At 41.0% G+C, this 17791-nt stretch overlaps 1 protein-coding gene across 1 annotated transcript; it reads left to right on the forward strand.

Moving 5' to 3' along the window:
* The first annotated feature begins 3394 nt into the window (after positions 1-3394).
* Positions 3395-16163, forward strand: LOC104024358 (arylsulfatase D). The gene is made up of 10 exons (XM_075715719.1): positions 3395-3420; positions 3975-4124; positions 6547-6668; positions 8083-8205; positions 11275-11698; positions 12438-12574; positions 13838-13972; positions 14606-14768; positions 15061-15182; positions 15793-16163. The coding sequence occupies exons 1-10, from the start codon at positions 3395-3397 to the stop codon at positions 16161-16163; spliced, it is 1773 nt and encodes a 590-aa protein (XP_075571834.1).
* Positions 16164-17791: the final 1628 nt, after the last annotated feature.

Consider the following 17791-nt stretch of genomic DNA (forward strand, 5'->3'; position numbering starts at 1 on the left):
CCTCTCGGAGCTGTATTAAAGTAAAAAGAACTGTTGTGGTTTAACCCAGCAGGTAGCTAAACACCACACAGCTATTTGCTCACTCTCCCCACCCCAGTGGGATGGGGGAGAGGATTGGGGCGGGGGAGGAGGGGAAGTAAAATTCATGGGTTGAGATAAAGACAGTTTAATCAGAGAGAAAATGAAGGGAAAAATCATCATCATCATCGTCTGCAAAATAAGTGATGCACAATGCAATTGCACACCAACCGATACCCAGCCAGTTCCTGAGCAGCAATCTCTGCCCCCCGGCCAACAAGCTGCAGTTTATATACTGAGCATGACGTCATATGGTATGGAATAGCCCTTTGGGCAGTTTGGGTCAGCTGTCCTGGCTCTGCCCCCTCCCAGCTTCTTGTGCACCTGGCAGACCATGGGAAGCTGAGAAGTCCTTGACTAGCATAAGCAATACTTACCAACAACTAAACCATCAGCATGTTATCAGCATTCTTCTCATACTAAATCCAAAACACAGCACTATGCCTGCTGCTAGGAAGAAAATTAACTCTATCCCAGCTGAAACCAGGACACAAGGGCATTGCTGCAGGCATTCGGGGCTGCCATAAGGTGAAGATATTTGCTCAGTTTCTATATCTATAAACAAAGAATTGCTGCTCCATAAGTACAGGAATTTTCTGTTTTCCTGGTGGAAACAAGGAGAGGTTTATGGGGAACTGTTATTCATAGTACCTTTCATCGGAGTGTCTCAGACTTGAAGGAGGTCCTTTCCTTCCCTTGAGAAACCACTGCTTGGGCAGAAAGCGTTTTAGCTACATTTCTGGTGTTCCCCAGCCCAACCCTCACGCGTGTATGAATGTCATCATTGTGCAAACGGCAGTGGGACGTGCAGCTTAAGCGACTCTGCGATAAGTTAGACCATCCAGCCGCTTGCAAGCTCCGGTATAACACGTCTTTCCTGTGGCGAAGTGCGCATGAGCAGCTAGGGCAGATTTAAGGACTGCCTTCAGAAACAGATGTTAGATGCTGTGCTGTAGCAGCTGTCGTTGTGCTGAAAAATTTGGAATGGTTTTAAATCGACTGATAATAAGCTCATGGTCCAGTCTATCAGCTGCCTGCTTTGAGCGTAACTTGACCAGGTACTGTACTCCTCCCTTACTATGCTGGGAAATGCACAGGAAAACTTTAATGGGCATTTGGAAAACTTTTGTTTTGTTTCTGTAGATAAAAATATCTGGAGGAAGTTTTTAAAAGGCATTTCCCTTTAGAACAACATTATCCTTATACATGCCTGCATACAAAGTGAGAGCAGTCAGCTGCAGGCAATTTGTTATCATGAGTCTGGCTCTTACTGTAGGTGTATCCAGTCTAAAAAATACAAATTTTCAGAAGACATTTTCACAGACTGAACAGTACCAAATTGAATGGAATTACCTGCAAGACCTTTAACTGAGTGTTGCCAAACTGATGCCACAAATGGGTACTGTTTTTGTGAAATGTGTATCTGAGAATATCTAAAATTATGAATATTTTCTTTTCTGCAAACTGGCTTGAATTGGGATTTCAATATCTTGTGAGTATTTTGATAGAAAATTAAAGATAGATTACAAAAGTTCAATCAGGAAAGGAAAACAGTCAGTAAAATATGAAATATATGCAAGCTATACCCCCCTGGGTTATTAAAATGAGTGAAGAAAGGGATAAAATCTAAATTACTTTGGGGTGGTTAAATAACGGGAGAGGGAGGAGTTTTGCTTTAAGCCAAATTCAGTTTAGATAGCAAAGTGGACAGTTTGCTTGCAGCATGGCTTGAGTGCCACTTTGGCAAAAGTGGTCCCAAAGAGGTCCCCAAAAAGGCATCCTGCAAACTGCTGGTGGCTGAATGAGGCGGGCGCTTGCTGCTGCCCCAGCTGCGGGGGGCTGAGCAAGGAGCTGCGCTGCAGGGCTGGGACCTGGGGTCCCCTCTGACGTCTCAGAAGGGGGAGGGACAGGGCAAGCTGCTTTCACTGTCCCTCTTATTCCCACCCGAGCTGCTAAAGTTTCTCTGACTGGGCTCCCATTGCCTCTCACTAAGGAAACGGCTTGACAGGGATAATATCAGCCAGTGCAGTAACTCTTTTCTGTACATTACCTGCTATTTTACAGGCAGCTTCTGAGCAAACTCAGCCTTGAGCTCCAGCCTGTGCCTTGAATGTACTGTGTATCTATACTGTGAAGTGCGGGAAGTTAGTGACAACCAATTAAACAATTACATCTGAATACTTCCAACTCCCATTTATTTCAACTGTTTTGGAGGCACACGGTATGTATATGTAAAAGATGGCTGAGGTGTCCTCCAGTATCTTTCCTATACCTACTTAGGGCGCAGCAAAGGCACAAATCCAACTGCAGGAAACTAAGTCTGGGTGTCTGTAGATAGTGATGCTGCATCAGCATTGGTGCTTGTAAATAAATGTTTAGAGCTGTTTGGATGCCAGTTTCCTAAGCACAGAAATTTAAATTTTCCCATTGAGGCCTGTAGTGTTGATGAATAAAATTTAAGGACTATGGATGTTAACTAAGCTGCTAAATACTGTCATTTCTGGAAAATAAAATGTGAAACCAACATAATTTATAAAATTGAGATGCTTGGGACAGTTCAACCAGACATGGGATGAATTTAAAAGAAGTCTATTTTAAAGCCTTTGAAGCAAGGTCATTTGGCCCTCAGTTCAAAGCCTTTAAACAGTTTGTCTTGTCCTGGCAGTGAAAGAGAGAGCCCCAGAGGAACCTTTGCAGAAAGCTGTGCAGAGAGGGGGAAAAGAGCATCACACCCTGAAATCTGACACATACAAAGAGGGAAAAGGCTCGGCTCAGAGTCAAACAACAGGAGGCAACAAATCCAGTGTCTTCTAAGGAAATGCCATCATTGGAAGAGGATGACTAGAATTTCTACAACTAAAGATATCTCTTACAAGCCTGAAAGGAAACTTGGCACATTATGTGAAGAAGTAGCAGGCTGCTACTGTCTCTGTGACTACAGAAAAATAAATGATATTGAGGACTGGATTTTAAAAAGCTCTTCTCTTCCTTTCTGAACAGTAAGTCTTTTTTGTATAGCTGAGTCATGTAACAAAAGAGAATTATTTTGCTATTTTAAGATAAACTTCTCTACACAAAAAGAAAAATTCTTCTAAGAAATTAAGAAGTGCTAGCAATAAAAATAACATTAATGCCTTTACTCTTCATCATTTAGGGTCTGATCTGAGGTGCACTGAAGTAAATAAAACAGAGAGAATGTTGATAGGCTTTGATTAAGTTTTTTATCTATTTTAATTGCAGTGATGACTAGAGAGATGCAAACATGACAAGGCTCACTCTCTTGGTTTTGCAGGATCTGAACACTCCAAATGCAGGAATGATTTGGCAACTAACATCTTATTGGTAAGAAAAAAGTTTATTAATTATTGTTATATCATACTTGGATCTAAAGTGAGCGAAGTTTAATAATGACATAATACTGTATTATATAAAAGTAGGGTTGTTTATCTATTAAGCATACTCACAATGTGATTTTGTTGGTTTGTTTGTTTTTGTTGTTCTTAACTTTTTCACAACACAAAGGTCCCAGTCTGGGCGAGAATGGTGTCAGAGGAAGCTGATCCCATTCTCAGTTTCCCAGACCAACTTCTAAAAAACATCCCAAGTCACTAAAGCAAAACAACTTACACGTCATCTGTCACATGTAAATTCCCAAGTGAGACTACTCGTAGGAAGTTTGGAAACAATCAGAAAAGGAGATTTTAAAGTTATGGTCCTGACATTTTCCTTTTCATGACATCTGTTTGGGTCACTGATCAAAATTTAACACACCCTCTACATCTGGGCAGAGAGTGGTCTAGTCTGCAGCCAAGCTCATACAGGAGGGTCTTCAGCCACTTGCAGTGGGAGTGGTGAATGGCCAGGTCATTGGCTTCTTTCCTGCTTCTGTGTTGCAGGACATCCCTGGCCGCACCCCTGATTCTTGGTCTGCTTCTGCAGCCACCACTGACACAGCTTTCCATCATCGCACAGCCAAACATTGTCCTGTTGATGGCTGATGACCTTGGCATTGGGGATGTAGGTTGCTATGGGAATGATACTATCAGGTAAGGAAACTGAGCATAACACTGAACAGACCTGGGGTGTTATTGAATGTAAGACTGCAATCCACGGTCCATCATCAGCTATTCGAGCTCTCTTCAAGTTAATTTCCTGGAGAAATGGGAGGGTTTCCCATGGGTGTCATTAACGGTAAATGTAATGCACTCCCAGGATTACCTCATAACCTAGAGGGTATTCCCAGGGCCAGCTCTGCTATCCCAAGCTGCTTTACTGTGGGAATATGCCAGCCGTTCTTGCATATTCCTAAATTGCTTGATATTGAGAAATGCTGAGCTCATACACATGCCTGAAGATAGAAATATTGTCCCATCTTTGAACATATGAGGCCTCATTACCTCATTTAACTCTGTTTTGCCATTCCTTCCCAGACTTACACCAAAATACAGTATAAATCACTGCAATGAGCTATGTTACTAGAAAATATTTCTCTTTTCAGACCCAAGGACATAGAATTGCCTTCTCTTTGAAAATTGTGCCACTGTATTGCATGCTGGCTTCCTACCAGCTTGTTAGTTCTTTGAAGAAAACCAAATTCAATATGATCACACCCCTCATCCAGCAAAGTTCTCAGAATGTCACCCTGATTGGCACCAGCCAGCAAATTTCTGATAGGTAGCTGATGATTATAGGTAGTTGATGGGGCTCTGCATGGCTGGGCCTCCCCTTCAGCATAGCATCATCCCCAACGCATGAGTTTTCTTTTCAAGAGCAGTGGGGTACACTTCTGCAAGGCCCTTCACAGGACTTGGAAAGCAAGAAGTAATGATTGGCTTGAAATTTATCCAGGTAGTGATTGTTAAGAAAGAAAGAAAGAAAAAAAAAGTATTTCCTCATGACTTGAGAAAATTAAAATAAAATTTAAAAAAAATATTTCCTGGCCATCTTCAAACAGAAAAACTTCCCAAAATAAAGATATTTATTAGAAGATAGAAGGGAAATGTTGTGCCCATTTTTAAAAAGGGAAGAAAGGAGGACCCTGGGAACTACTGACCTGTCAACCTCACCTCTGTGCCTGGGAAGATCATGGAACACGTCCTCCTAGAAGCTATGCTAAGGCTCATGGAGGACAAGGATGTGATTCAAGACAGCCAGCACGGCTTCACCAAGGGCAAGTCCTGCCTGACCAACCTAGTGGCTTTCTATGACTGCATCAATGGACAAGGGAAAAGCAATGGATGTCATCTATCTGGACTTCTGTAAAGCCTTCGACATGGTCCCCCACAACATCCTTCTCTCTAAATTGGAGAGATATGGGTTTGATGGGTGGACTGTTCGATGGATAAGGAATTGGCTGGATGGTCGCATCCAGAGGGTCGTGGTCAATGGCTCGATGTCCACATGGAGACCTGTGACAAGTGGAGTCCCTCAGGGGTCCGTACTGGGACCGGTGTTATTTAACATCTTCCTCAATGACATAGACAGTGGGTTTGAGTGCACCCTCAGCAAGTTTGCAGATGACAGCAAGCTGAGCAGTGCGGTTGACACGCGAGGAGGATGAGATGTCGTCCAAAGGGACCTGGACAAGCTGGAGAGGTGGGCCTGTGTGAACCTCATGAGGTTCAACAAGGCCAAGTGCAAGCTCCTGCACCTGGGACGGGGCAACCCCCAATATCAGTACAGGCTGGGAGATGAAGGGATTGAGAGCAGCCCTGCGGAGAAGGACTTGGGGGTACTGGTGGATGAAAAGCTGGACATGAGCCAGCAATGCGCGCTTGCAGCCCAGAAAGCCAACCGAATCCTGGGCTGCATCAAAAGCAGCATGGCCAGCAGATCAAGGGAGGTGATTCTGTCCCTCTACTCTGCTCTGGTGAGACCTCACCTGGAGCACTGCATCCAGCTCTGGGGCCCTCAGCACAAGAAGGACATGGACCTGCTGGAGCGGGTCCAGAGGAGGGCCACAAAAATGATCCAAGGGCTGGAGCACCTCTCCTATGAGGCCAGGCTGAGAGAGTTGGGGTTGTTCAGCCTGGAGAAGAGAAGGCTGCAGGGACACCTTATTGCCGCCTTTCAATACTTAAGGGGGGCCTACAGGAAAGATGGGGACAATCTTTTCAGCAAGGCCTGTTGTGACAGGACAAGGAGTAATGGTTTTAAAGTAAAGGAGGGTAGATTTAGACTGGATATAAGGAAGACATTTTTTACAATGAGGATGGTGAAGCACTGGAACAGGTTGCCCAGAGAGGTAGTGGAGGCCCCACCCCTGGAAGTGTTCAAGGCCAGGTTGGATGGGGCTCTGAGCAACCTGATCTGGTTAGAGATGTCCCTTCTTACTGCAGGGGGGCTGGGCTAGATGATCGTTGAAGGTCCCTTCCAACCCAAAGCATTCTATGATTCTATATTATTCCTCATCCCCATTCCCTTGAAGACCCTCTGAATGATGTCTGACAGTGTCGGTTGCATTTTTAGGACCCCAAACATTGATCGCCTGGCAAAGGAAGGAGTGAAACTGACCCAACACATCTCTGCGGCTCCACTTTGCACCCCCAGCAGAGCAGCTTTCCTCACTGGCAGATATCCCCTCCGATCAGGTTTGCCTCGCAAAACCAAGCAGCCTTTAAACATTGCTTCATTACTGAAGGGAACAATGTCACACAATGGGCACAAAAGAAATGAGGGTGTGCAAATAGAAGGGGTGCCACAGAGATGTCATCCCTCACTGAGGCACACAAAGACACACCACCTAGATCTAGTGCCTTTGAGATGGCATCTACATTTATGGGGTGCAATGAACCGACCTGGGGCAGAGAAGAACCAGCTTGAAACTTTGGTCGCATTTTGGTGCTCTATTGCACAGATTGCAGCCAGAACAGATTTAGTACAAATTGTTACATTCAAAAAAGTCATTACACAGAACATGAATAATAATAACACATTTCTAAAGCACTAGTTATATTAATTTCTGTCATGGGTGACTCCTCATCAGATATCAGAAAAAGCTCAGCCCTGCAGGGAGCAGATCTATGCAGATGTGTCTCCATTCCCTCCAGTCGAGGTGCAGAACAAGTCATTTACAGGAAAGCTTTGTTACCTATGTGTCAGAATTCATCTGTACTCTGAAATAACAGTTTGACAGCTATATTATTTTTCCCAGTTCTGTTTTTAAAGAAGAAATGCTATCCTGTCAAACTGCATCCCTGAGATGAAGAGATATGAAAAACAAATAGCTCTACATGTTTCTAATAGTGACTCTCTAACACTTGTTCTATTGCAAATGATCTTCAGTACCTTCATTCCTGAGGCATTTTGAAGCTGATATGTCATCCTTCTTTTATCATGACAGCTCCCACTGAGATAGATAGCTTGAAAACGCGCATGAGCTTGTACAGACTCTCTCTGACTATAACAACAGGGCCAGAGACATTCACCACTTCCATGACAGATTGTACTTCATGTTATGTTGCATGATGGGGTTACACCAGTATATAATGCTAAATAACAGGGTGTAAGCCCGCAGGTGAGGAGAAGGTTATGGTGCTAGATAGCTACTCTGTGGGTTCCAGAAATCAGATACCAGCCATGCCACCGTGCAAGGAAACCTTGCATTCCCAGGCAGCCTTATGCAAGCTGGAGCGTGAGGCTGACAGAGGGCTGAAGTCTCCCTACCATCCTCCCTGACCTCACAGTCACACTAAGTAAGTGCACTTCATACAGCCTGGATGCCATTGTGACATATAAAAGCTCCTATACAACTGGGCCATTCCAAATAAAATAAAATAAAATATCTCATTATGAGATACAAAGATGAACAGGCATTATGTAATGGAGAGACTTAATTCTTTCTTATTCTTGCCCAGTGTCCTAGATTAATTTCCCCAAACAAACAGCACTAGGATAAACATTTAACTCTGTAATACCAATGAAACCAGGAAGCAAGGAAATGTGTTTGATAAAAGTACTCTACCAGTTATACTTACTAAGATTATTTATTATTGTACTTTCTAGGGATGGATGCCATAAACCATTACCGTGTTATTTTTTGGAATGCTGGCTCAGGAGGGCTTCCTCCGAATGAAACCACTTTTGCCAAAATACTGCAGCAGCAAGGCTACAGCACAGGACTGATAGGTATGGGGACACTCCTGAAGATGGCCTAGAATGTGTTTCACCTGCACATCTTACTCAAGTCATTTGTTTTAGTTAGCAACTGCTCATACCTCAATTGTAATATTTTTATTTCCTGATTTAAGAATATCTTGTAAGAAGAAATCCAGACCAAAAATAGTCTCTTAACAGAACAAGCATCTGATAAAAAGAATAATCTTTACTGTTGACCTTCCTTCAAGCACAGCTGTGGTTGTTAAAATATATAATGTTAATATTTCTTGAATACTATGCTACCAGGTATATAATAATTTTTCCAATGCTATTTCATAAAAAACAAAAACATGAGTTCCTTTTAAATATGCATGCCAATGCTTTACACAGCTCAGAGAAGATTCACAACAAAAGGGAACAGCCGCTACTTAAAACAATAGAGCCAGTTCATAACATCACAGGATTTGGCCTTTCAAAAACAAAAACAGAGCAATTATTTTTTTCTTTAATTGCAGCTTGCCACTATAGTTCCCCAAGATTTCAGTACAGCCCAGAAAACATTGCCTCCTTCGCAATTAATAAGAATTCCATTTTACTTTATATTTTACACGGCTTTTTTGTAATACAGTTGTAACTTTTGGTCATGATCCAGCTGCACATATTTATTTATTTTAGGTATGTCACATAGTTCCACAGACTGATAAAACACAAACGTTCCTGAGCTGAATTTTAAGCTATTTGCCCTACCTCATCTGAGCATCTAAATGTCAATATCCAAAATCTATGTCTGACACATAAAAATATTTGCTGCACAAATAAACTAAATTTACTAATAAAAGTGTCTGCAGGAATGGATTTGTATCCATATAGGACAGTACTAAATGAAGCTCTCCAAGTATTTTAAGTCCTATATTAATGAATCTTCTTCTCCTGTTGGTTTTAAAGCTATATTATTTCAGTTCTTTCAATCAGCTCATAAAAAAGCCCACATCTATTAGCCACATGCTTCAGCTTGGCCTCAGCATGTAATCACTAACAAAACATGGTGGATTTGTCTCCACTTTGCCAAAAGAATTGCCCTGCAGGGAGATTGTGCTGCACCCCTCCTAGAAGCTAGCTAGCACAATGAGCTGGCATTTTCCCTGTGGGCATCTCAGCTAAGATCACACTATAGGCACCAAGAGCATCAATTAGTTTAACTGGATTGATAGATTCTGATTAATTGCACCTTAGGGGATGATGGAAAGCACTGGTGATAAATGACACACAAAAAAAACTATAAGAACAACTTTACATTCAAGTCACGAAGCAAGAACCCTTACAAAACATCTACCCACATCACCACAGCTGAATGAGCACTCAATAGACTCACCTGAAGGGTTTGTGATTGTTTTCCTCTGAGCACAACCAGTTTAATTGCAGAGTTAAATCCTATTAATAACCTGCAGCTCGATATGATAATGAGACTTTTTGTTGGGAAATGCTTTGCAGATTAGTTGTAGTCAGAAAGCCAATGTTGTATAACATATGCCCTCAAAGATTAATTTATCTTAATTATACACTTAGTTTATCTTCTGGAGATTTGAGTCTTCTGTAGCATGTCAGAAGCCTTTATCGGCCTCAGCTGGAGATTTAGGTGTTGGAGTGCATCTGAAGTCCAAGGGTACTTTAGCTGTACCTGTATTTATGACCAATGCACCTACATATCGATTACAAACCTGTTTCATTGTATCACTGGCTCTAAATATGTTAAGAGGTAAACTGAGCAGAGATTTTAGCTGAAAGCAATTCATTGAGCTAGAATAGAACTTTCACTCTTTCTTTATATTTATATCCAAAAAGCAGCAATTTTTTTCCTCTGAAGTAGTTTTTTTTCTGCTCAGGGTTGGCTGCTATTCACTAACATAGTGAACCATTTGTTTAGGATAATATCCTTCCATAAGTACACAGTTCTTTACTCCACAATAAGAATTAGTTGCAAATTAGTTTTCAGGTAAAATTCTAAAAGTTCATTTTGATCTATAGATCTAGTATCCAAGGCCTGCATTACATCAGAGGTCATAAAATGCAGTTAAACTGCATCTCTCTGATGAAAAGTAGATTTTGGTCACTTGATTCAGATATTGACAAGCCTCAGTGTTTGAGCCAAATGAGCCAACTTGTTATATCTCTTTGTAAGTGCCTAACCAGTCTGTTTGAATAGACTGGAGGGAAGCAAAAGCATGGTTTTGATGTGCTATTCATCACAATAGTGGACATATGTTCATAATAAAGAACAACTTGTATTGCAAAAGGTCAGAAGATGTTCCTTTTGATACATGAAGACTTCAGAATTTAAAAGAAGGCGGCTTTGACTTTCAAATTTGATGAAATACAAATAAATGGCAAAAATACTTAATAAAACAAGGTGGTTTATTCTCATCCAGTATGCGGAGATATTATTATCAGCAAAGTTACTTACATATGTACAGCTTCATGAGAAATCCTGATCTCCTGAGCTCAGGTTCTTCTGGATCTGCTGGTTGGTCTGGCAAACCCACTGTTGAGCTGCCAGTTACTTGACTACACTGTCCATAGTCTCCCTTATCAGTCTGGCATCAACACATCACTGTGTGTTGCCATAGTCCTGACTTCAAGATGTTCAAAACTTTCCAGAAACAAGTCTGCATAGCTTCTTGAAGGTAAAGAGACAACAGAACAATGTTATTTTGCCCTCTGCTTACTAAAGGACTTTTTCCTCCTATTTCATACCTGACAGGTCTCCAGGACGGCTATACATTTTTGGTCAGTTCTGAAAAAGTGATTTTTTTCTCAGTTTCTAGTTCCCTTTGTAGTCCAGTTTTTTACATTTGATCAAAGCTACAGGGCATGAATATGTGTACAGAGCACCAATAACTACTGGAAATTTATAATCTGTAGAGGTTTACTCTCATCAATCGTAAGATATATCCCATTATATCACTACATACTGAGTATATATGTGTAGGATGAAGAAGTTATCACAAGTAGGAACCAACCATTTTTTGATAAATGTTTTGTACAAGGAAAAGCCCATTTTTAAATATTATCTCTTTACAATTTAATAATCTGTATTTTCAGGGAAGTGGCACCAAGGACTTAACTGTGAATCCCGCAATGACCATTGTCATCACCCTTTAAACCACGGGTTTGACTATTTTTATGGGATGCCTTTTACACTAATAAGTGACTGCCAACCAACGGAAACACCAGAGATGGACAGAGTCTTTAGAAGGAAACTCTGGCTTTACACTGAGATGATTGGCCTCGTTACACTCACCGCTGTCCTAGGAAGACTGACCGGCTTGATTTCAGTCCGCTGGAAAACGCTGACCTGCCTTGCTGGGTTTAGTCTCCTGTTCTTCGTATCCTGGTTCTCAAGTTACGGGTTTGTACGATACTGGAACTGCATTATGATGAGAAACCATGAAGTTACTGAGCAGCCAATGGTGACAGACAGGACTACGTCCCTTATCTTGAGAGAGTCCATTTCATTTATTGAAAGGTAAAGTGTGTTTCCTTTGATCACATTTTTTCTGCTCCTTGCATGTCTTGCAACTTTTAAACTGCATTTTCCCATGGAAGTCTTAATAACTTTTATAATATTATATAGGATTATAAGTACCTTTTTGCCTACTAATTATTAATAATATTAATAATGATATCACATTATTAAACAAAAAAATTAGCTGCTGCTTAAGGATGTCTGTTATTCCTAGCTTCACTAAAGCTGATAACATTTCCAAATTTCCACATGTTGGATTGAATATTTCCAGGCTATTTTGAGGAAATACATAATTCTATCAATGGGATCAACATTGCAGCCTTAAGAGATAGCAGCTGATGGCAGAAATGTGTGTGTGGGCTGGGGAAGAAGGAGAGCTGTGAGGCAGCCTTATCAGATGGACTGACTGACATGTGGGCAACAGCTGGCAGGAGATGAACCTGCTGCCTTCATTTCAGTAGCACTGTAGTGGTTTGCAATAGCAGAAAGTGGAGCTTCAATCTAAAACTTCTCCATGTATGATTCAGGGAATAAGGAGGGTCATTTTATATAGGCCAAACATTTTTTCAGTCAGATTCTAATCACTGGATTTTAATACCTTACAAAGTAAGATGTTTCTGAAGTGATTGTTCAAATATATATAGACACAAATCATAATATCATTTTCCATTATGACTGACCTCTGTATGTATTGAGAACCTTCCTCCCTAATAACAAAGTGTTGATTTCTGTTTTTTAGAAATAAGCACAAGCCATTCCTCCTCTTTCTTTCCTTTTTACACTCCCACACCCCTCTTCTCACCACAGAGAAGTTTCTTGGGAGGAGCAGCCATGGTTTATATGGAGACAATGTAGAGGAGATGGACTGGATGGTGGGTAAGTCACCATAGCAAATAACAATGTCTCCAACTACCTATGTCTGAATATATAATAAAAATGCAGTCATTTTTAAAAGAACAAGGAAGAGAATTAAAAACAAGAAGGAAAAAAGTCGTAAGCTTTTCATGAAGATCTATCAGTCTTGTATGAGCACTGTTGGCTTATAGTGTTGGCATTTTATTTTCTCCTGGACTGGACTAAATACATCTTTCTGTTCACTCAGGTTTTTTGTCTAGCATTTACCAGCTTTAACCATGTCCCATTGGCTCCTGTCAAGGAGCTCTCCTGCTCTTCTTACTAAATACTACATGAACTGAGAATTATTTAGTTTTCTGTGATCATTGAAGATCAGGTAATTTCAGCCTCTTATGGTCATGCCTATCTATTTCTAAGTAGGACGCATCAGAAGGTGATAAAACTGACAAGCAAATTAATTCCAGGTGTAAACCAACAGGTTCTTTCTCTGTGATTGCTGCATTCAGCAGAGTACTGTATTTTTCAGCCCATGCACAAATCCAGAAATGTTTGCAAATGTTAATTGATATGCCCCCCGAAATTAGATTCATGTCATTTTTCAGTCTGTTTTCTGGTAGGGAAGGAGATTTATTTATCACCCAGTCATGGCAGAGGAAAAGTAGCCACATTTGCAAAAGGGATAAGAATCAGGTACACATACAGAAAGAATTGGTTTTCAAACCTACCTATCAAAGAGTTACACACCACAAATACAATTAAGAACATCAGAAACAGCTCGAGAATTACTTGTAAATAAAAAAGAACTATATTATTAATGCATATTATAACCAGCCAGTAATTTAATGCAAATACTAACTGTGGTCTAGACAATATAAGATAAGGATACATGACATCTTTTCCTCATTCCTCATGACGGCCATTATGTGTGTAGAATCTAACCTTTTTGGGGGCCTTGGATCATTCTTTCTTTCCATATTTTTACAGCACACGGCACTTCTGCCCTTTACAATACAGGCTTCTGGTCTGTGACTGTGGTTCCTGCACTCCTTTGTGATAAATACTAATAATAAAGGGGTTACAGCATACCACAAATTTTCTGTGCTTTTACAGACAGTGAAATCACAACTACAAATCTCAATCCTAAAAACCTCTTCTTTCAAACAATGAGCAGCCCTACATAGATAAGAAATTACATTGATGGATGTTTACAAGTCAGAGGCTAAAATTAATGTAGTGTAAGTGATAGTTTTGCTTTTTAATTCACACATATTTCTGTGTTTACAGGCCAGGTTCTAGATGCTATTGACAGGGAAGGCTTGAAAAATACTACACTAATTTACTTTGCTTCTGATCATGGTGGATGGCTGGAAAGAAAAGAAGGCAAAAGGCAGCTGGGTGGCTGGAATGGAATATACAGAGGTAAGAGCTGCCAGGGACGGTGACAACCAAGTGAAGTTCTCAGGACACCACTAAATCTTAGATAAGACTGTACGCTCAAGGAATAACAATGTTTTATCCATGAGAAGCAAATCGGTCTCATTCTAATCAGGCATTTAAAAAATTACACAATTCTAGCATGTGCAGGTGTTCTTTACAAGCGTGAATTCTCAGACTGGCATTTCCTCATGAGGCAACTGATCACAAGTTAATTTGGATTAGTATTGTGTAACTTCTCATTAAATATTAGTCGCATCTTCCATCTGAACCCTTGCTTTAACTGCAACAGGTATGTTATAGAATTGTAAAAGAAAGAGGAGAACTAGGCTGGGAAATCACTTTATGCCTGAAAATTTTATCCACACTGAGTTCTGATGGAGCAATGTAAAACGATAGAAGGGAGTGTGTAAGGTCAGTCAAGAGGTCTGATATAGTGAACACACTTTCACTTATGCTGAGGAGAAGGAGCTTAGTGGTATAAACAAAAAGGGTAAGGAAGGCTCATAAAGGTAATATTAGACAGCTTATGATAGTACAATAACTTTTGTCTAAAATTTCTCTGTTTTAAATGAAACATTTCTTTTAACGAAAATTTATTAATTTTTCTTATGAAAGGTGGAAAAGCTATGGGAGGCTGGGAAGGAGGAATCCGAGTCCCAGGGATATTTAGATGGCCAGGAGTGTTACCTGCAGGCACAGTTATCGATGAACCTACAAGCCTTATGGACATTTATCCTACAGTAGTTCATCTGGCTGGAGGGGTGCTACCCCAGGACAGGTACCAACACAAGTGTCTTTATTCCTCCTTCTCTCCCAAGACAATGGAAAATCTAGTTTGGAAACACATTCTGAGTCTGACATTTTCTTTTTCACTCCTGCTCCTTTTCTAGACACATAAATGTTACCCCAGCTCAGTCACCCTTTCTCTACATTTGAGATTCAGTATCTACCTTCAATCTTCTACAAGCATCTCCCTCATTCCGAGTTGCCAGTTCCAGCAAGAAGTGTGCAGAGGGAACGTAGTCCTGTACAGCTTACCCCAGTCTGATGGTCTCCGTTTTTTCTGCTAGGGTAATTGATGGCCGGGATCTGATGCCTTTATTGCGAGGAACAGTTGAGCACTCAGAGCATGAGTTCCTGTTTCATTACTGTGGCATTCACTTACATGCTGTGCGGTGGCACCAGAAGGACAGTGAGTACAGAACTTCTTTCACAAGAATTAGGTTCAATCTATAGGAGGGCAGATTTGTCTCATGCATTTTTTCTGGGATTGCAGCTTTCCAAGTAGTTCCAGGTGTCAGGTGGTAAAGAACTCACTAGCATTGCCTGTATTGTATGGCACAAAAAGTTTGTTCGTGGCTTCAAGGCACATGGCATGCTGGGCAGGCTACTGGAGCTCAGGATGGGTCTCACCCACCTCTCTATCTGAATGCAAGACCTAGGGAGTCCCTGCCCTCCTTGTCTCATGCAGAAGTCTTTGCCTCAGTCCTTTGTCTGTCCTTCCGCTACCTTAACAAGGAAGCAAGCCATGGAAACCCCAAATCTTTTTTTTCATGTCTTCATAAAAAACAAAGTCAGGAATAACTGACACTTGCTGAAAATTTTGGAGAAATTGTCAAACATCAGAAATCATTTTACATTATTGGTTTAATTCTGTGGCACTTAATTTTAAATGAAATTACAATACTATATCAACTAATAAGTGTAGAGCTGAAATGCAACCAGAAATGAACTCTAGAAAAACATTCGCTCTTCTAATGCCTTGTGATAACCACCAGCGATCCTTCTTTCTTTCCTGCCAGGTGGAGCCATCTGGAAGGCTCATTATGTGACCCCTGTCTTCCGTCCACTCGGGGCTGGGGCTTGTTATGATAGAGGATTTTGCCCATGTTTTGGGGAAGGTGTGACCCATCATGACCCTCCATTGCTGTTTGATCTCTCGCGAGACCCTTCTGAAGCCAAACCTCTGTCGGCTGACACCGAGCCCCTCTTTCACACTGTAATAAGGAAGATTGGAAGAGCCATAGAAGAGCATCGCAGGACGCTGACTCCAGTCCCAGAGCAGCTCTCCTTGTACAATGTCGTGTGGAAGCCGTGGCTGCAGCCATGCTGTGGGACGTTCCCATTCTGTTGGTGTGATAAGGAAGGTGATAATAAACTTGCTGACCAATAAAGGAAAGAACCAACGTTACTTCCTCAAAAGTGTTTTTAGATCAGGAGTGTTTTCTTTGGGGGTGGTGTTTGTTTGTTTGTTTGAATTGAACCTTTATATGAGAATTGTTTCAGTGAATGGCACAGTAAAGGTGGCTTTAGGCTGGGCACTCTCAGGGAGTAAGCAAGACAGAATGATCTGAAGAACATGTTTTAACTTGCATCTGTTGACAACTGCATGAATAGTTCAAATGCACTGAAGCAGGCCAAGATCAGAGCTGTATAAGTAAAGACATAAATTATGTTTTGTTGTTTATGGATGTCTACTTAGAAACTTTGCTTTGTTTCCTTTGTTCTGAATTTCTAAGTAATTAATTCATGGACTGAGGGCTCCCTTAATTTTGTTGTCCTTACTGGTGATGCATAAGGTGCTGCTATAAAAAATTCTTGCAGACTACTGCCTCCAAAATAATTCCAAAGCAATTTTGCCCACAATTCTGCCTCACAGAATCTCCTTTAAAAGTAGCTTGCTTCCTCCCCTGTAGCTAGTCCCTCCAGCAGCAGCAATGATGGCAGCTGATTAGCCTGGGGCTTCTGGATCAGGAGAAATTGCCCGGGTGAGGCATAAAGCTTGGAAACGTGACAAGCTGGGTAACAGCCATCTGTGCTTTCTGAGAAGGATGGGACTCCTTTGATTGGAGTCAGCTTCTTTTGATGGAGAACGCAAAAGGGAATGGATTTTCCCTGTCCAAAGCTCCCATTGCACCCAGCTTCCTAAGCAGCGCTGGCAAGGGCATAGTGGCATTGATGGCCACGGAAGTGCCACACTGATAACCAGTTCAGTCATTTGGGCACAGGATTGCACGAGTTACCTTGCTGCCCATATCTCAGTCATAACTGGTTCCTGCTAACAAGTAGTATGTTTGGAAAAGACTGTTTGAAAGATGTCTAATACTAATTATGAAAACAAACAAACTCTAATTTACTATTTAAAAAAAGAAATGCAGAACTAAGGTATTTTTTGCTCCACAAGTTAAATTTTCATCCCACCAAACAGCTAGATTTACTTAGATCTATCTCCTTTGCTGCTGTAAATTCAGTTCTTCCCTTCGTTGTGTTAAAATAGTTGTTTCTATTAAAGTGTCCCTGCAGGTAATGCTTTTCATTGTAGGGTACAATATATATCTGTGCACATAGACAAGTTTACACTGGTATATCTGAATATGTAGGCATCTGAGAACATAATTTTCCCACTCGATTTATTTCACATGTTTTTTACTGTTTTTCTATCATGCTAGGACCCATTTCAATTGTTCATCTCCTTTGATAAATGTTCGGTTTATTTTGGTTTTATTTTCCCCCTTGTTTCCTACAATTCAGCCACCAGGAAATCTGCAGGTAAACAAAGCCCTACAGCTTAAAAGCAAAGTTTTATTGTATGCTGTGACTTCATGCATTTCACAGACTGTTATAATTCACCCAGATGCTCCATCGGTGCTATTGATGAGAAAGGCACTCAGTCTTACTGTGAAAACTTCAAGGGATGAAGTGAATCCATCATTTCACATGTACTGGACTGTTGCCTCATTTCCTCCACTGTTAAGAATGTGTCCCTTATTTCTCATTTCAAAGTATTCTATTTCACTGGTT

The sequence above is a fragment of the Pelecanus crispus genome, chromosome 1 (genome assembly GCF_030463565.1).
Source record: "Pelecanus crispus isolate bPelCri1 chromosome 1, bPelCri1.pri, whole genome shotgun sequence".
Classification (NCBI taxonomy): Eukaryota; Metazoa; Chordata; class Aves; order Pelecaniformes; family Pelecanidae; genus Pelecanus; species Pelecanus crispus.

Coding starts and splice junctions, on each gene's coding strand:
- LOC104024358 (XM_075715719.1), top strand. CDS start 3,395: ATGATTTGGCAACTAACATCTTATTG. Junction 12,575..13,837: donor GGAGATGGACTGGATGGTGG/GTAAGTCACCAT, acceptor CTGTGTTTACAG/GCCAGGTTCTAGATGCTATT. Junction 15,183..15,792: donor GCGGTGGCACCAGAAGGACA/GTGAGTACAGAA, acceptor CTTTCCTGCCAG/GTGGAGCCATCTGGAAGGCT.